The sequence below is a fragment of the Elephantulus edwardii genome, unplaced genomic scaffold (assembly GCF_000299155.1).
Source record: "Elephantulus edwardii isolate Elephantulus edwardi_28Jun2011 unplaced genomic scaffold, EleEdw1.0 scaffold00007, whole genome shotgun sequence".
In the NCBI taxonomy this organism is placed as follows: domain Eukaryota; kingdom Metazoa; phylum Chordata; class Mammalia; order Macroscelidea; family Macroscelididae; genus Elephantulus; species Elephantulus edwardii.
This window is the reverse complement of record NW_006399757.1, coordinates 18602944-18623718: the sequence shown is the minus strand read 5'-3', so window position 1 is coordinate 18623718 and position 20775 is coordinate 18602944. Positions and strand designations below refer to the sequence as shown.

At 37.4% G+C, this 20775-nt stretch overlaps 1 protein-coding gene across 8 annotated transcripts in view; it reads right to left on the bottom strand.

Annotated features, from left to right (window-relative positions):
* HDAC9 (histone deacetylase 9) overlaps positions 1-20775 on the bottom strand; it is a 248880-nt gene that overhangs the window by 71709 nt on the left and 156396 nt on the right. For 3 of the 8 annotated variants that reach the window (XM_006880274.1, XM_006880275.1, XM_006880276.1), the window contains one exon: positions 2461-2592. The exons of the other annotated variants lie outside the window; for them this stretch is intronic. In XM_006880274.1, coding sequence (XP_006880336.1) covers positions 2461-2592 — 132 coding nt within the window. The remainder of the gene's footprint in view (positions 1-2460; positions 2593-20775) is intronic. 8 annotated transcript variants of the gene reach the window in all.

Sequence of the window (20775 nt, the reverse complement as noted above, 5' to 3'; positions counted from 1 at the left end):
GAGAGAATGGTGCAGCAATGAAGGAATGAAAACCCAAAATCCCTGTAAATGTTCATTAAAACTAATAAAATTTAATAATAATTAAAAAAAGAGTCTGAGGAGAATGGAAAAGACACTGAGATAAAGAATCTTAAATAGTGAGATAATAAACAAAAAAACTTCTAAAACAATCAAAACCCTCTAACTATGCAGGTGGGTTTTTATGTTGTTTTCTATTTGTCTGAAATGACAGAGCTTACTTACTCTGAGTATGAGAAAATACTACCAATCTTCACTTAGCTTTAATAACTGATAATGTTCATGATGTTTTTTCCATTTATTAAATAGACTCATTCCCAAACTCCTACTCCTACCAAGTATCTCTCTTAGGGAATGCTGATACCACTATCTACTTAAATACAATGTAAGAAGCCTTCCAGGCACACAGCTTAAGCCCTTGGCTGCTAACCAACAGTCTGATAACTCAAAATCACCCCCCAGCTCTAGGGAGTGGAATACAAAAATCTCAATGACATGGTTTGTAAAGATTGTGTTGTTGCTGTTGTATACTGTAGAGTTGGAACTGACCCATAGCTGACTCTCTGGTGGGTTTTCAGAGCCAGTTTAATTGCATGGGAGGAGATGGGAGATTGCCCATCTTTCTCCCATGAAGTAGCTGGTGCCCTCAAATTGCCTGCCTTTGGAATTGCAGCTCAACTTCTTGCCATCAGAGCCAAGAAAATTTTATGAGGTAGTTTTAGTCTGTCACATGGGGTTTCTGTTAGCTGAAACGGACTTGACAGCACTTAACAACAAACAATATTTCCTTGAAAAATAGAACTAATATTTGTTTTAGAAAGATAACTAGGTTTTCTTAAAAGGTAATCGATACTTTATAATTATATTTGAAAGAAAAGGAATGTTTTCTGTTAAAATTTCATTAGCTCAACTTGTCTAAGTGAATATATTTAATATGGGATAAATTCCTAATAATCTACTTACTGTTCATTTCTTTAATATTTATTATCTCTCAAGTAAAAAAAGAATTCCTATTTTATTCATTAATGCTTTCTTTCTCTCTTTCTCATTGCTGTCAAACTGGAACTGTCGTACCTGACATTCCACTGGATTTTCAGGGGCTGTAAACTCCACACGGGACAATATTGCCCATCTTTTCCCTAGTGGCAAATGGTGGGTTTGAACTGCCTGCCTTTAGGTTGGCAGAGCAACTCCTTACCCACTTATGTATCAAGTTTGAACTGTAGACTAAAAGGGGTTTTAAATAATAAATAACCTGTCAAACCAAGCAGGAATGGCATCCACTTCCTAAGTAAGTTCTTTACGAACTTTGATAAATGTCATAGTTGTAGAGGGGCTTCAGGCCTTTTGTTCATGGTGTTGCTGTGACCTGTGCTCAACTTGAAGGCAATCAACCACAAAACAGTAGTCTGTATAGATTCACCTCTCTCCCTCCATTCCCCCCTCCAATTCTTCCCACATTGCATCCCAAACTAGACACTGTCTAGGCCAAAGACGTCCAAAAAACAGACTTTTAAAAAAATATAGGAAAGATAAGATCTTTAAGAAATAATGTCTATTCACTACTTGGGTAGAAGCATAGCTTTCTTAGAGAAAAGAAAAAACAATAGTGGCAGATAATAACGTCTTCTTTTTTTGATGCCACCAAAGGAAATAGCGAGGTACAGTGTCTGATTCCACACAGATACTTAATAAACAGTAGCTGGGATTAATATTTTGGCTGGCCTTTCTAGTCCTTGTATCCTCAGGCCTTTTCTAATTTTAGATTAGGTACAACTGGGACCAGGGGGGTTGTAAGACATCAGGTTGAATTTCCTAACCTGTTCACCCTCCTACTAACCAGGCAGCTAAAAAAATAAGAACACTTCCATTTGAGACTAGTGAAAATGACAGTCTTTTTCCCCTTCATAAAAGGCAATATATCCCCCTCCTGCCATAAGTCCCAGTTCACTAGTAAACACATAAAGTCATTTATGAGTTCTGTAAATTTGTTGAAAAGTCAAGGTTTTTCTGCTCCATACATTTAATTTTCCCAGATGTATTTTGTACACTCATGTCTGCGTGTAGGGGAAGTGTTCTTCTTGGACCTCCCTCTGCTCATTTCTGATCAAATTTCATTAACAGTTATATCCTTCTAGTTGGCATGCCCCAAATGGACTGCCCATTTCTGAAAAAGATGAAGGTGAGTCTTGGCATTGCCCAGCCATGCCTTGATTGACACACAACTCTGTTTTCCATTCATTTCCTATTTCACACAGTTACTGAATACATAGCAAGGTTACTGAACTACTTGGGAGTTTTCAATAAAATTTCCTTTCAAAAAAGTATTTCTCCTCCAAATAAGTTTTAATATGCAGCATGTATATTTATTCTAGACTACTTTTATTTTTCATTCTTAACTACCAGCATTTATCAGTAGCAGTCTGTTTGGTCCTCAATTACCTGTCACCTCAAACATTCGCTTCTTGAATGAAGTGACAACATTTCCATCCTTCCGCCTGAGTAAGGGGCTGCTTCTCCTCTCTGCCACTTTCTGTTTTAACCTGGACCGCACCTTCAAGTTGGGCTCAGAGGCTGGGGATTGAGACAAAGAGAATAGATAAAAATTAAAAGGTAGAGAGCCGATGATTTATATACAGAAAAGAGGCTCACCGTTTCCTTGGTCTCTTCTTAGCTTAAAATTAAAACCCCAAGCATGAAAATAGACATCATATTTAAATTAATTATGCAGACAAAGTAATGAATTTTATAAAATTTGCTTAAATGTTTTTCTACTTAAAAGAGAGCGATGATATAAGTGTTCTACCTATATTAACTAACAGAATTGGCCTCTTCAGTGGGAAGCAGGATTACTAATTATGTGCAGGTCACTGTAAGATTTATTATACTTCATCATCAGTCCTCTTACTTCTCTCAAGGGAGAAACTCAATAGCCACAAAAACAGTAACTTAATGTGATTTTGGAGACTCTGGTTTGACTTCTGGTAATAAGAAGACACCTCTGTGGCAGCTTTTGGTTGTCTCTGGCATGTAATTTATGTGCTGTTCTGTCTCCTGAAATATTTCTTTGTCAGCAGTTTCTAACCTGAAACTCTGGAACAAGAATAAATATTTAGTACAAAAATACCAAACTATGTAATGTCATTGATGAGTAAACTTTACTAAGATTTAGGACACATTCTGTTGAAAGAAAGAATGCTCAACACTTAAATGGAAAGTTCTGATTTTGTACATTATTCATTTGTTTGCTAAATGAAAATTTTGTTTCATTAGTACATACTAAAAATACATATTTTACTATTATTTCTTTCTTTGCTATTTTGTGCTCTTGAATCAGAACCAACTCACCAGTGACCCTCCAGAGGGTTTTTTAGAGGCTATCAAGAACACAGGAGGAGATTTCGTATCTTTCTCTCACGGAACAGCTCGTGGATTCAAACCATGTATCTTTGGGTTGGTAGTGTAATTCCTTACCACTGGGGCAGAAAATTTTATTAGAAATTTTAAGTGATAATACATCAGAAGAAGGAATACTGGATAGGGTCTTTGTGTAGTAGAAACATGGTGATGGTAGTGTTAGTGTTGATGGCATATTAATGATACTGATGGTCATGATAATTATGAATAAAATATTTATGATGATAACATAGACATGTATAGTACCTTCTATATTCTCATACTGCTCTTAGAATTTTATTAGTGCTAGCTTGTTTAATCCTAGAAACATCCTGATGGGATATATCGAGGAGGAGACATAAATACAGACAGGTGAAGTAACTTGCTCAAGGTCACAAAAGTCAAAGTGATCGAAACTCATAGGCTCAATTCTATTTTTCTAAATACTGAAAATCTTATTTCTTCACTGATTTTTAGACAGAAAAATAGTAATAATTATAAAACAGATTTTCTAGAAGTGGCACTAATTAAACACATGTAATTAAACCAAGTAATAACATAGCTATATTTTATTTGAAGAAATTTTATGTCTTTACTAGACTAAAAAGTAACCAAGAATACAATTTGCAAGTGATTTTTCTTTTCTTCCTTATCTTTCAGATTTCACTTAGATGTACTTCTGTTTTCTCTTCATTGTTTTCTTTCTCCTCTCTACCACTTCATACTTTAACTGAGAAACTTTGAACTATTGATTCTTCTGTACTTTTCTATACTTTTAAACTTATGTGAAATAGGAAATGAAAGAAAAAGTTCAGCTTCAAGTAGTGAATTATCTTTTTCTGTTGTGTACCTGATCTGATTCCTATTAATACTGTAAAAGCAGAATATTCAAAGATTCGGGTTAAAACTGAGAAGCTTTGTGAGCTCTGGTGGACTGGTGGCAAGAAGCTGCGCTGCAACCCTGAAGGAATGCAGTTCAAATCCACCAGATACTTTGCTGGAGAAGGAGGGGCAATCTCCTCCTGTACCAATGGAATCTGATTCAACAGTACACAACAACAACAGCAACAAAAACAAAATATGAGAAACTTAAAGGACTGTTCCTGTTGTCTACCAACCATCAAGTCAGAACTGACCCTCCAGCAGGCATTTAGAGGCAGTATATCACATGGGTAGAAACTGTTCATCCTTCTACCATGGAGCAGCTAGTGGATTCAAACCATATGTCTTGAAGCAGATTGCAGCATAGTTTCTTACCACTAGGCCATCAGAGCTTTTTAGACTATTATTGTTGTTTTATACCACAGAGTTGGAACCAACTCATTGCTGACCCTAAGGCAGGACTTCAGAGACAGTATCGCACCATGGGGAAATTGTCCATCCTGTGGATGGGCAATATTACTATTAATTAATGTTAATATTAATTGCTGCTCCTGTGGAGCAGCTGGTGCCTTGTCTTTGGAAATGCAGTGCAGCTTCTCGTCACAAAGGCTACCAAGGACAGGGCTTACATTTATCAGTTCCTGGGCTTCTGATCTGTAAGCAAAGTGGCAGAAACCATTTGGGGAAGGATTAAAGTTTTTGCAGCACTTTGCAATTTAATTTAGGGTAGATTATCAAGTCAGAATAAATTCATAGGTGAACTTCTAGTGGGTGTAAATTGAACAGGAGAAAGAATGCCCATCTTTCTCCAACAGAGTAGCTGGTGGATTTGAACCTCATGCCTTTGGGTTGGCAGCACAACTTCTCACCACTAGGTCATCAGAGCGTCTTCAAGTCTCGTTATCACTAATCAGTCAACATGAGATTAAAGTGAGAATACTGAGCTGTAATAATTCCACACAAATTGGTTTTCCTGTTTGGCTTTTTTTTTTAATATCTATAGATCTAGAATCTATAGTAGTTGTTGCTCTTAGGTGCTGGTGAGGTGATTACCATTCATATGACCTTATGAACAGCAGCACTGACACTTGTCCCACATCATCATCATGAGCCCCACCAAGGTCAAGCCCAATGTGGTAGTCACTCGGTCAATCCATCTGACTAAGGATCTTCCTTTCTTTCTCTGGCCCTCTCTCTTCTGCAGCCTTATGTCTTTTTCCAAGGACTCCTGACAACCTGTCGAAGTATGTGAGATGAGATTTCACCATCTGTGCCTCTAAGGTGTCCTCTGGTTATATTTCCTCAAAGACATATCTACTGGTTCTTTTGTTCTATCAGATATTCAGTACTCTTCACCACACTACAACTCAAAGGCACTGACACTTCTTTGGTCTTCCTTACTCACTGTTCCCCTTTCAGAAGCATATGAAGCAACTGAAAATGCCATTTGGCATCATGCACAACTTGCTCAGTCTTTAAATGGACATCATTGCTCTTTAGCACTTTGGAGAAGTCCTTTATAGCAGATTTTCCAAATCAACATGGCTTTTGATTTAGTGACTGCTATTACCACCGGTGTCATTTTTGGATCCAAGTAAATGGAAATAATTTCTTCATGTATCATTATGTTGTCTGTTGGTCCAGTGGTGAGGATTTTTGTTATTTTGATGATCAGATGTAATCCATATTGCAGCCTGTAGTCTTTGATCTTCTTCTGGAAGTGCTTCAAGCCCTGACTAAATAAAAACTACTGCACCAGCAACTCTTAGAAAGTCCTTCAGTTGATTCGTATTATTGTGACAACCCCTGCTCTGAAATCACTCCCTCAGGTATAGCAATGGAGTTGGGACTGAATCATAACAAACCCTCTATTGGGTTCCTGAGGGTGTTAATTATATCACACACACACACACACACACACACACACACACACGTGAATGCAGCTGTTGTTAGGTGTCACTGAAGGAGCAAGTTGTTGGAAAAGGACATTAAGCTCGCAAAGTTGGAGGGTCAGCCAAAGGGAAGAAGATCGTAACAATAGGCTCAGGTGTATCAGCGATGAGGGAGATAGCACAGGATAGGGCAAGATTCAGATCTGTTGTTCAGAGTCACTATGAGTGGTAGTCAACTCTATGGCACTGAACAAGAACAACCAGAAACAATAGTGATGGCAGAGCTTGAGCTGGCCCCAAATATCCTCAACATCAATCAGTTTGTCTTGCTGCTGCTATAATATCTCACAAACTGGAGCTGGGTTTCTGCAGTCAAGACAAAAATATTCTGATGGCATGGCAATAACTTTAGAATGAAATATTAACATTCCTCCTGAATTCTAGCATTCCAGAGCTTTTCTGAGAGAAAATTGATTGTTGGCATATAGCATTCATTTCTATGTATCTAGCTGAAAATGAATTTGGCACGTTGTTGTTATGTGCCATCAAGTCCACTACAACTCATAGTAAACTATGCACAATGGCTGTGAACTTTGCTCTATCCTGAGCCAATCTCACTCTCTACGACAGACCCACCCTCATTACCCCAGTCACTGTGTCCTCCATCTCATTCCAGGTCTTCCACTCTTTAGCTGTCCCTTTATCCTTCAAAGCATGATAACCTCTAAGGATTGGTCCCTCCTGGCAACATGCCCAAAGTACGTACGACAGAGCCTAAAAATCCTTGCCTCCAAGCAGCTGCCTGGTTTCACCCTCTCCAAGACAAATCTGTTAGTCCTCTTGGAAGTTCATGGTATGCTCAATACTATTTCCCAGCATCACAACTCAAACACATCATTTCTTCTTTGGTCCTCTTTGGTCACTGTCCAGCTCTCTGATGCATAACAAGTAACTGCAGAGATCATGGCCTGGATCAGGTGCACCTTAATTTCTAGGCTGATATTGACACTCTTCAGCACTATGGGGAGGTCCCTGAGAGGAATACAATTTTCCCAATACAATTTATCTTTTGAGTTCTTGATTGCTGCTGCCAAGAGTGTTGAGTGTGGAATCTAGCAAGCACTAATTATTAACAATCTCAATTTCGTCTCCATCTATCATGGTAAAGCCAATTGTTCCAGTGGTGAGAATTTTCATATTTTGATGTTGTGCTTCATTTGAAACTGCAGATTACAATCCTTGACCATCTTCAGCAAAAGCTTTGGGTCCTCCTTAGTTTCAGCAAACAAGGTTGTGTCATCTGCATAAGGCAGGTTGTTGAAAAGACTTCCTCCAATCCTGATGCTGTACTTCTCCTTATAAAGTCCAGCCTCCTGAACAATCCATTTGGTATACAGATTAAAAATGTATGGGGACAGGATGTATATCTGATGCTCTCCTTTCCTGATTTTGAGCCATGTAGTGTTTGCTTAAATTTATTTTTAAGATAAACACAGTGAACTCAAGATTACAAATGACAATGAGGTTCTCGACTTTAATCCATCTTCTAATATTAATATTAGCTGTCTACTGTCAAGCCAGAACCGACACATAGCAGACCCTCTAGTAGGTTTTCCGAGGCACAGGAGGGGATTGCCCAGCCTTCTCCTGCAGAGCAGCTGGTGGTCTCAAACCATGTGCCTTCGGGATTGCAGTGCAGCTCCTTGCCACTAGACTACCACAGCTCTCTAAGATAAATTCTCCCTAACATAAATTCTAATGATCAAGATCATGTTTTATACTCTGTCTAAATATCACTTAAATCATGGAAATCAGGTATGGTGGTATCTTTATATTGTAAAAAATAGATATGAAACTAAATCCTTATTTTATACATTAGCTATTTGGCTTTAGAAATATTATATTTTTGTCTTTAAATTTAAGTTTACCATCTTAAAATGAAGGTAGATTTTGTTGTCTTTTCTATATTTATCCAACAAAATATTCTGTCTTCATTCTATGGACTCATAGTCTTTGCTGGCTGAACATCAGTTGGCTTCAACCTATTGTCAATGCCAGCTGATAAGAAGGATGAAGTAGGCGAGAAGGATCAGGGTAGTTTTTGTTGTCCTTGCCAGAAGCTCCTTCTGGATGCTTCTGCTCCATCATTATTGTTGCTGTTTGGGATCTTTTAGTGGACTATTAGTCACAGTGATCCGATGAATAGCAGATCTGTACCCTGAACTATTCTGTGCCATCCTGATCATCTCTAATACACTTGAGCCCATTATTACAGTCACTGTATCAATTCACTTCCTTGAGGGTCTTATTCTCTTACACAGAATCTCCACCTTTCCAAGTTTGAGACCCCTCTCCAAGAACTGGCTCCCCATAACAATATGCCCAAAATATATGAGATGAGGCTTTACCATCCTTGCCTCCAAGAAGCACCCTGGCTGCATTTTGTACAAGACATAAAAGAAGGTCAGTAATGACAAAGATGACAAAACCTAAGACAAGCAATCAGTAAAGGGTAGTTGTTAATAATGGTTCCGTTGACATGATCAAAGGAGACAATAGTGTTTGTCACACATTCTCAAGATAAAGGAGTAAAGGAAAAAAAAAATAATCAGAACTCAGGAAGTGCTACACGCAGCTTTTAAAAAATAAAGATTTTTAAAAATATACTTAAAATGTAATTTTCAAATATGATTAATGTCATTAATATTTCTCATATCAGAACTTAAACTAGACAGTTTCTATTGGTTATTGCTGATAAGTGCAAATGCTTACATTTCAATATTGAGAAAGATGCTCTTTGTGGCAATGGGATCTTTTTATTTTTATCAGCTGAGGACACTGTTATTGCTGTAGGTTATCCAGGACCTTCTGATTCACAGAGGCCCTATATGGCCTTCTGCACTGGATTTCCTACGATGAATTCTTTAAAGTAGATCACCATGTCTTTTCCCTATAGGAGCTAATACTGTGCTCGGAACACTTTCAGTTTGCAGCAAAGTGCTTAACTTTTGTGCTAACAGGTCTCTTTAATTGAGGGTACACTGTTGTCATTATCATCATGTGTTGTCCAATCAAACCTGACTCTTAGCTATGTACAAGCAAACCAAATACTGCCCTATCCTGCATTATTTTCATAATTGCTACTTACTGTGCTAGAGTCCACTGTTTCAGTCATACAGGTTTTAAGAGCAGAGGATCACTTACCGACTTGTAACTGCAAATACATTTACTTCCATAGAATACACAATATGCAACTTCACTTAGTCAAAACCCTTATATACATGGTTCTAGTGAAAGCTTTTACCTATATTTCAATACTGTGTGTGAGTCACAAGAGATATGAGTATCTCAGTGGTGAGGGTGAGAATTGGGATGATAGATAGCCATCATTTAGTACTTTCCATGCTCTGTAAACTCACTCCTAACATTTTAGAAGCCCACATACCAAAGCTCAGCATGGTATGTATGCCTGCAGTAGAATTAATCACCTATAATGCTGACTCAGTCTGCAGTTAGAATTAATTCCATTCTTAATGCCCTGGCTTCCCTAAAGGCTGAAGATTTCCATGCCAGTAACTCACTAATGGGATGCAAATCCTCAGAGCCCAGAAAGAGATCAGTAGCTAGGGAGAAGTTCAGCTTATATTTGAATGTATTTCATGCTTATTTGCCCTAATTGCCTTTCTATTTTTTCTATCCCACACTCATCACTCTTTGCATCTCAATTAATCAAAGAAACAGAAGGCAAGCTTCTAGAGTGTGTCTGGACATCTGAATGCATTTGTTTGTTGAGAAGATAATCTTGCACAAAAATAATGATCATCATTTTCTAAGTGGAAAAATGGTAAACATTAAAGCAAAAAGGGTGGTCTTTAAAAACCTTTTTTTTCTCTTTTTACTTAGAGAAAATGTGCAAAACAAAATACAGAATATAAAAATATGTTTCAAAGCTAGAGATATTTGACGCTGTGTATCATCAAGTTAACCAACCCAGAGCTAACCCTCCAATAAGTTTTCAAAGAAAGTTAATTACATGGGAGGAGACTGAAAGTCTTTCTCCGGTGAAACAGCTGGTGGATTCAAACCACATGCCTTCGAGATTGCAGCACAGCTTTTTGACATTTGGTTATCAGAGACTTTTTTTAATTCTTGTACGTATCTTTCTGAATTTAAGATAATAAGATACTGGCTCAAACTGCCAATCTTTAACTTCATTGTTACGTACCATCAAGTTGGAAGTGACTCACAGCCAACCTTTCTGCGGGTTTTGAGAAAACAGATCCATATTTATTCCCATTCCAGAAAAAGGTGACTCGACAGAATGTGGAAATTATAGAACAATATCATTAATATCACACATGATCAAGAGTGTGTTGAAGATTATCCAAAAATGACGACTGGAACAGCACATCAACAGAGAACTGCCAGATATGCGGCCTGGGTTTAGAAGAGGCTGTGGCACTAGGGATATTCTAGCCAATTTTAGATGGATCTTAGCTGAAAGCAGAGAGTACCAGAGGAATGTCTATCTGTGTTTCTCTGATTATACAAAGGTATTTCACTGTGTGGATCACAACAAACTGTAGCTAATGCGGAGAAGAATGGAAATCCTAGAACACTTGATTGTGCTTAAATGAAACCTACATTTGGATCAGGAGGCAGTCATTAGAACAGAGAAAGGAAACACTGCATGGTTCAAAATCAGGAAAGGTGTATGCAAGGGATGCATCACATCTCCATACCTTTAAATCTAAATGCAGAAAAGATCATCTGGGAGTCTGGGCTCTATCAGGAGGAATGTGGTATCAGGACTGGAGGAAGACTCTGATAGCAACAACCTGCATTTTGCAGAAGACAGAATCTTGCTTGCCAAAACTGAACAAGACTTGATGCTTTTGCTGCAGAAAGTCAAGGACTACAGCCTTCGATATGGATTGAAACTCAACATCAAGAAAAGAAAGAAAGAAAGAAAGAAAGAAAGAAAGAAAGAAAGAAAGAAAGAAAGAAAGAAAGCAAGCAAGCAAGCAAGCAAGCAAGAAAGAAAGAAAACAAATATACTCACCAATGGGCCAATTGCCAGCATCATGATAGACAGAGAAGACATTGAGATTGTTAACAACTTCAAATTGCTTGGCTCCACAAGCAACCCTGTTCAGCCAGGAAATCAAAAGACAGATTGTATTGGGAAAATCTGCTATCAGGGACCTCTCCTGAGTACTGAGGAGCAATGATGTCAGTTTAGAGATTAATATATGTCTGATCCAGGCCATGATCTTTGCAATTATTTGCTATGCATCAGAAATCTGGACAATGACTAAGGGTGATAGAAAAGAAATCAGTGCCTTTGAGTTGTGGTGCTACAGAGTAGCATTGAACATACACTGAACTGCCAAGAGAATGAACAATTTATTTTTTTTCTTTCTTTGAGAGGGTGAAATGAGGCTGCTTCTTAGAGGCAAGGACTTTGAAGCTCTGTCTCATATACTTTGGACATGTTGCAAGGAGGGACAAGTCTTTGGAGAGAGACATCATGCTTAGAAGAGTGAAGAAGGATGGACATCATGCCTAGAAGCAAGAGAGGAAGACCCTGGATGAGAAGGATTGACTCAGTGAGTGGGATAATGAAGGGAGGTGTGCCAGAGACAATGAAATTGGCTCAAGATAGAGCAGGGTTCAGAGCTGTTGTATATGACTGTGTTGCTATGAATCAGAATTCATTTGATGGAACATAACAACAACAACAACAACAAAAACAACAACAACTAACATGAGTGGAGACTGTGTGTGTATCACCTACGAAGCAGCCAGTGGATTCGACTCTATGCCTTACACTTGACAGTGAAATTTCTTACCTCTAAGCTATCAAAGCTCCTTTAACAAGGGTAAAAAATGAGTTGAGAATAGTCAAGTTAGATAGATGAGGCATATTTTTAAAAATTAAGCTTCCAAGAAAAAGTAGTTAATAAGGGTCAGACTTGTCATTTCGCTGAGATGTGACTGTGGTGTGTGTGTAGGGAAGTTGCGTGATTTTCCACAAGTACTTATCTTTGGTAAAAGCACACAAGTCTCTGAGACAAACTGAAGAGATTCAGATCCTCATTTACACTTGGATACGCTATATTTTACTCAAGAATTTTATAATGTCGGACTATATAGTTTACAACATAGGGAGCTCTGGTGGCCGAAGCGATAGCCAATGCTGAGGGCATACAGTTCAAATTCACCAACTGCTGCTCCAAGAGAAAAAAAGGTGGTCAGTCTCCTCCTATGCAATTAACAGCCTCTGAAAATCCACTAGAGGGTCAGCTATGAATTGGTTCCAACTCGACGATACATAACAACAATGGCAGGATGGCGTATATGTCTGTGAATTTCTGTGTGTAATCTCAGACTATTTTCTTCCATCAATGTCAACAGAAATATAATCTTGGAGTTTCTCACATATCAAAGCTTCAACAAAAGCAAACGCCTTGACTTCTTCCAATACTTCCTTTCCATGGAGGGCATTCCTTTGAGACATATCTTTTCTAATAAATCTACCTTTGTTTTTTACCTGTTTTACCCCCCAAAACACACCTCCTTATGATTAGGGAAAAAAAAAAACATTACAGGGCATGCACATAACACAACCGGATTCTCAGAAGTAGTTCAGCGCAGTTTAAGAAGACAATTTTTTTGTCCTGGGTGGGAAGTGCTTGGCTGCCAATCAAGAAGGTCAGGTAGGATCCCAATAGTGAAGGGATCAATCACTAACTCACAAGCCGATCATCTGAACTCACCCAAAGGTTATGCTGGCAAAACTCAGTAACTCCAAACTCACTGCTGCTATGAGCGATTCTGACTCATCCTGACCTTCCATGGGGTTTACTGAGGCTTTAAATCTTAATAGGGGAAAAAAGGCCATATTTTATCCATGGATCTGATCAACTGGAGATGCTTGACTTTTGGGTTTGCAGCAAAAGCACTAAGCACCATCCCCTCAGAGCTTCTTTCCATGAAGATGATAGTTAAGAAACCCCAAAGATTTTGTGAGTTTTAACATAGGGACATATTCAAGTCTTTCTGGTTAAAATAATGAGAAGTGCATCTTATGTTATTATCCGCATCAATTCATAGTTACACATTTTGTTTTGTTTGTTTAAGAGTATTACACTTGCTACTTCCCAACCTCCAACCATTTCAGTATGACTCCAGCCCTTACTTATTTACTACATTTACCATAACATAAGAAAACAAAACAAAAGCCAGTAAATGCAAGGACTTATTTTTGAGCTCATTTTTTTGTACATAGGAGCTCTGGTAGTTGATTACATGTTGCCCTGCTACACTCAAGGCCAGTGGTTTGAACTCACCAGCTTCTCTGAGGGAGGAAGAAGAGTAGTCTTCTCTTACAAGAAGATTTACAACCTTAGAACTTGACAGAAGCAATGAGTTAGATTTAACTCCATGGCCAGTGAGTATTCTTAGTACTTAGGAACTTTTAAATTATAGTTTCAATAAACAGTTTCTAAATGGATAAATGCACATTTGCATATATCCAAATACAAAAGGAAAGAGACATTGAAAATCCGAGTTTCAAATCTTGTTGTGAAGAGAACGAGCTGAACTTTAACTCCTCTACTTTCTAAGAATTTATTCATTCTGAATGTTATGGCAAGATTACATGTGGAATGCAGAAGGAATTTCACTTTTCTAGCAAGAGTTACGCATACCGTATTGTGGAGTCAAGGAAATCATATCCTGCACAGCCTACAATGCCATCACATAATAATGACTTTATATTTTAATTTTTTCAAATAGAAAACATTTTCTTTAAGTACAGACACATTTTGAAAATTTATATAGCATATTTTGAATGATCTTTATTTTAAAACTGTATTATTAGTATCTTTCAGCTTCCTTCCATTCACTTCCTAATTTTTTTTTTAACCAGAGGCCTATGAAGGTTTATATAAAATCTTGTTCTTAGTTATTATTTCACACTTTAACTAAGGGCTCCTTTAGGAGCAATCTGGACTTATAAATATATTTATAGAATTTGTCTTAGAGAAAGGTCTCCTTTATTACTAAAATTCTATAAACATAAAAAAATTATAATTATTCAAATATTCTGTTTTAAATTTCTGTTTAAGCATGAAAAATATAAAACCCTGTACATTTTTCTTTTATTAATCTCATCTGTTAAATAAGTGATTTATATACTCTCTAAATAGAAGGGCTATGAAAAGTAATTCTATTTTTGAATTTAAAACTTTTGAATATTATTTTTAACCATACCTTTTATAAGAGTTACATGTGTAACCATAGATATGAACTAGTGTCATATGAAAAGCGGTGACCCTTGAGGACCATTTTAGGTGTTGAGATGGGAATTGGGGTTCAGTATTTGATAAGACACTTGCTGGAAGAATACAGAATTCCTTCCAAAAGACAATCCTTGCAGTTAGAACTGTATGGCACAGAATTGTAAATCTTACTCCTTAACTCCATGAATTTAAACTTCATTGTGTTCATTTGTGCTCTGAGCCTTAATTGTAACTTGTGACATCCAAAAGAGTTTAGATTTGTCTTCAAGTTTGATTCTACCACAAATTACTTGATTTGGGTACAGTATCTAATATATGTCTGCCTCAATTTTCTTGTCTAAGTATATGAGCATATATGATTTTCCCTAATCATAAGGAATCACAATTATTAAATAGAATTATATACAAGAAGTAATTGTCTAACATTAAAGGCAAAACAATTCCATCATCCAATATATTACTTTGAATCTGCCCTCAAATTTATCTAAAAAGTTTTAGCTCCTTCTCAAATAATTAAAATCATCCTCTAGCATGACAATTCACTCCATAAGATTAAAAGAAACCTAAAAAGGACTAAAATATCACCTTGTTAATGAGGAAAGTTTTTTTTCTTTGTTTCTTTCTAATTTGCCTAGTTTAGATACATCCAAAGACAGGCATTTAATCCCTTTCTTCCAAAATATTACTGCAAATTAAGTTATTTATTTTCTCATGATATAAAATTTTATTTTACAAAATAAATAAAAATATAGCTTGGAGCATTATTTGGAGTTATAGGCAAAATACTTTTAAAAATATTAGATTTCCTTTGTGCATGTTTTTGTAATTCCTTCTGTTACAAGTGAAGTTCTTAAGTCTTTGGTAAAGAAACTTGTCATTTTTTTAAAATTACTGATCTATATTTATCTTCTTGCTGTCTTGTACCATCAAAAAATTCTGACTCAAAAAATCTGACCCTTTGTGACAGCGCAGAATTGCTCTATTCATCCTATACATTCTTGGCTGTAATATTTTCAAAAGCAGTCAGCCAGGACCTGTTGGATGGGTTCCAAGTATCCTTTGGTTAGAAGGGAGTGTTTGACTATTGAATCATCATGCTTCATTGAATGGATGCACGCAAACTCCTCTTTCAGTCTTTAGATATATTTAGTTGGTTTTTCAAAATAAAAATGTATTCTGCCTACTTTAAACTCTCAGGAGATACTGGAGATATGATACCATATAAATGATATAATTTTATATTTATAATACCATAGAAGCAATATAAATTAATTAGATTTTGCCTCAATGATTTGTCAGCTAAATAGATGAATTTACAAAAGAAATTTTTATATTACTCTATTTTTAAATTATTTTACAATACTATAATTTTTTAATAGATGTCTAATAAGATCTATAAAAACTGGAACCTGTCCAAGGCAGAAATCTGTCATAAAAAACCCCCAAAAACCACTTCAATACTCTCTAAGGAATAAGAATTACAATAATTGATGGCTTTGAGTTGTGGTGCTGGAGAAGAGTACTACTATCCCATGGGCTGCCAAAAGAACAAACAGGTATGTCTTATTGAAAGTGCAGCCAGAGTGCTCCTTGGAGGCAAAGATGGGTAAAGCTTCATCTCTTATGCTTTGAGTATGTTTCTCAAAGAGGCAATTCTTTGGAAAGGGACAGCATGCTTGGAAAGGTAGAGGGTCAGTGAAAAAGAGGAAGACTCCAATGAGATGGACTGACACAGTGACTGCTGCAACAGCGTGTCAGAGATGATGGGGATGGCACATGATAGGATAGGGTTCAGGCATGTTGTCCATAGGGTTGCTATGAATTGTACTTGACTCGATGGCACAGAAAAACAACAACAAAAGGATCTGTGGAAAGGAAGTAAGAGTGCATTGTGTCAAAGACACTTTCAGACAATAGAAAGAACAATAGGAATTGAAGCTCAGCATTAGGAAAACAAAGATTCTTACCATTGAGCCAATTGGCAGTATCAGTATGGATGGTGAAGAGATTGAGATAGTAAACAGTTCTAGTTTACTTGGTTCCACAGTCAACACTTTTGGTAACAGCAGCCAGGAAATCAAGAATAAATTGCATTGGGAAAATCAGCTGTGAGGGACCTCTCAAAAGTACTAAAGAGCAATGACATCAGGCTGGAGACTAAGGTGCGCCTGATCCAGGCTATAGTCTTCGCAGTTACGAGCTATGCATCTGAGAGCTGGACAGTGACTAGGGATGACAGAAAGAGAATGGATGCCTTTGAGCTGTGGTGCTGGAGAAGAGTGTTGAATATACCATGGACTGCTAGGAGAACAAACAGGTTTGTCCTTGAGGGTGAAACCAGAATGTTCCTTGGAGTCAGGATTCTGAATCTTTGTTTGACATACTTTGGGCATGTTTCAAGGAGGGACTGTTCCTTGGAGAGGGCCATCATGTTTGGGAGAGTGGAGGGGCGGCGAAGGAGAGGAAGACCCTCGATGAGATGGATCGATTCTGTGATTGGGGTGGTGGGAATGAGTGCGTCGGAGATGGCGAGGTTGGCACAGGATAAAGCAGCTTTTAGGGCCCTTATACACAGAGCCACTAGAAGTTGCAAGTGACTCAAGGCACAGAACAACAAACAACAACAGAAAGAACAAGGCATTCCACTGTCTTTCAGTTTTCACAACACTGGCATAGATGTACATACAAAGTATACTGAAATTATATATATATATATATATATATATAATTTGGCACAGAATACTACTAAACGTGTAGGGAGACCCAGCTGAATGAGCATTTAAAGATGAATACAAACTACTGAAAGGTGTGAAGTTTGAGCTCAGCAGCTACTACATTTAAGAGAAAGATGTGACACTTTGCTTCCAGACTTAGAACCTTATGGGCCTTATGGGACAGTACCGTTGTTGTTGTTGTTGTGTGCCATCCCAGTGCAATTCGTCTCTTGATTTCCTGGCTGCTGTTACCAAGAGTGTTGACTGTAGAACCAAGTAAACTAAAACTGTTAAACTATCTCAATCTCTTCACCATCCATACTGATGCTGCCAATTGGCCCAGTGGTGAGAATCTTTGTTTTCTTGATGTTGAGTTCAATCCATACTGAAGACTACAGTCCTTGACCTTCTGCAGCAAGTGCTTCAAGTCCTCCTCAGTTTCAGCAAACAGGGTTTTGTCATCTGCATAACGCAGGTTGTTGATGATTCTTCCGCCAATCCTGATACCCCAGTACTACTCTCTTAAAAAGAGACTATCAGTAAGAATTGACTAGACAGCATTTCTTTCAATGAACTATTAAAGTAGAACACTAGTGACATAGTCTATAGGAAGTTGCACGGTTAATCCTAAAACAGTGGTTCTCAAGCCTCTCAAGTGGTTATAATTCATCAGTGGCTCCTCGGCAAAAAAATGGGTATTGTCCTCCCGTGCAATTGATATACATCTGTTTCTACTTGACAATAAATTTGACTTTTTTGTTGCAAGAATTATCAAAGTAGAGAGGTTAGCAATGGATTGGAGAATGAAAAAAATGGAAAGAACTCCCCCCCCCATGCAATTTCAACCTGTTTGGTATTTTTCTTGCAAAGAGATGTGAGAAGAGGCAAGGCAATCAGCATCTCATGGAAGGAGTTTGGTCTTAAATATGTGAATAAGTACTGAATCCCTGGAGAGTAGGAAGATTCTATTTACATTTTAGAAAGAGTAGATTTACAAGAGCGCACAGAATTAGAATATAATCATTAGTTGGAATGCAGGTTAAACTAAAGGCATGGCAAGAAACAGAAGCTGAAAGATTAAGCAATGAGGAAAAATCAACCAGGTGCACCCTGGGGGAAGGATGGACAATCTCCTCCAGGGTGATTTACTGCTTCTAAGAACCCTCTTGAGGGACAGCAAGGGGTTAGTTTGACTTGATGACACACAAAAGCAACAACATAATGGGAAGGGAGCTCTGATGACTTACTGGTAAGGAATTGTGCTGCCAAAGCAAAGGTATGTGGTTTGAATCTACCAGCTGCCCTAGGAGAGAAAAAAGGCCAATCTCCACCCCTGTGATTTACTGCCTCTGAAAACCTTCTGGAGGGTTAGTTATGGTTTGACATGTCTGATTTGACTGTAAACAACAACAACAATGTAAAGGGACCTCTGGAGGCTTAGTGATAAGGAGTTCCACTGACAACCCAAAGACACACAGTTCGAATCTACCAGCTGCCCCATGGGGAAAAACATGGATGGGCAACCCTCCTGTGTGATTAACTGCCTCTAAAAATCCACTGAAGGATCAGTTAAGGGCTGGTTCTAACTTGACAGTATATAGCATCACCACAAAGGGAACCAGGAATAATCAGTGTGCTTCCTAGTTTCTGATCTATTAGTGATGTTCCATCTTATTTCTTCAAGGAAATCATATTGTTCTACTTAGTTTATGAGGCTTTCTGATCAATCTTGTCATATAAACTATGCATATAAATGAATTCCTGTGCTTTGGAAGTGTTATCTTTCTATATGTAACTTTAAGCGATGCCTTTGAGTTATGGTGCTTGAAAAGAACACTGAGCATACCATGAACCACCAAGAGAACAAACAGGTCTGTCTTAGAGAGGGTGAAACCAAGTTTCTCCTTGGAGGCTAGGCTTTTGAAGCTCCATCTCATAGACTTTGGGTAGGTGGTCAGGGGGGACCAGTCCTTGGAGAAGCACATCATGCTCAGAAGAATGGAGGGACAGCACAGGAGAGGAAGATCCCAGACAAGATAGATTACACAGTAACTGGGGCTATGGGGGTAGGTGTGTCGGAGTCACTGAGAATGGGTCAGGACAAGGCAGGCTTTAGAGTTAGTGTGCACAGGGTTATTAGGAGTTGCAGGTGATTCAACACACCGATCTATGTAGCCTTTCAATTATTTAGACATACCTCCAGTTTGGCTAATCTTCCATACCATCCTCCTTCTGCCCAAATACATTAAGTACAATGGACTAGCAGTATTTGGCCTCCATGTGACATGACATCTATCTTGCTGCTTATTCCACTTTCTCAGTTTCAAAATCTTCCAAGTTATTTGGGTAAGTTTTTAATTGTTTTGTAAAAGATTTTGATCTTGTACTCTTTATGATTGGGGAATGCTCTTGAAGAAAATTACTTCTGATTCAGTAGAAAATACAGCTTTGCTCTAGTCCATCTTTGCTATAAATTTACTTTATAATTTTTATTTATAAGGAAGTACTACTACCTATTTCAGATTGATAAAAAGGAAAATACACCAAGCACAAGGTCTCCCTGAAATTACTCTGTCTTATTAGATTTTACTCAATTCAAAGATGTTCTGGATAAAGGAATGTCCTACAAACTTTATAGAAAATTATGGAGAATCAGTATGTCAAAGTATGCTTAGAAAACACCATCCTACTGAAAACTCTAAACAGATCTGCACCCTGCTCCTAGAATTGTAAATTTGTTACCTATAATGGCAGAAGAATGAATATGTTTGAAGAAGAAAGTTCAAGTATTTATTTATTGACTTTAAAAGAAAAATATTAAAAAATATTTTATTCAATAGGTTGAGTGTAAACACATGGTTTTGTTAAAAATGTAGAAGACAGAAGAGTCAAAGTCAAGAGTGTCAAGAGTAAAAGAAAAAGAATAAAAGTCAAGAGTGTGTGAAAGATTCATCCGGCTATTGTTAACTCTGAAGACTGAATGGGATCATAAGCCAGAGAATAGAACACCCTCCAAAAGCTAGAAAAGGTAAAGAATTGGATCGTTCCCTCAGAGCCGCCAAGAAGAATGCAGCCCTGCTGATACCTTGATTATAACCTAGTGAAATACATTTTAGATATCTGAATTCCAGAACTTTAAAAGGAATACATTTATGTTGCTTTAAGCAACCAATATTTTGTAAATCTGTGGCAGGAATAGTAGGAAGCCAGTTCAATTAAGTAAAGCATCCCAAGGCTGACATTGTTTTTTAAGTTTAAGTAGTGTAAAACGTCACATTTCATTGTTATACTTTTTATTGAGCTATTTTCTAGATAATATAGTAAGGTGTTAAAGAGAATGATTAAGCTCATAACCACGAATAAATTCATGTAATAATGTATCTAAAATGAATCTTCAGTAGGTTTTAAATTTAATTTTGTATAACATATAAACATTTTTATTAATATACATTCTCATTAGTAAAAAGATCCAAAGAGGATGGAGTAAAGAGGCAAAAGCAAAATGCTATTCTTTTAAATTTTCTTTGAAAATTTTACAGTCAGTCAAGAAAATTTTATTTTAGTCTT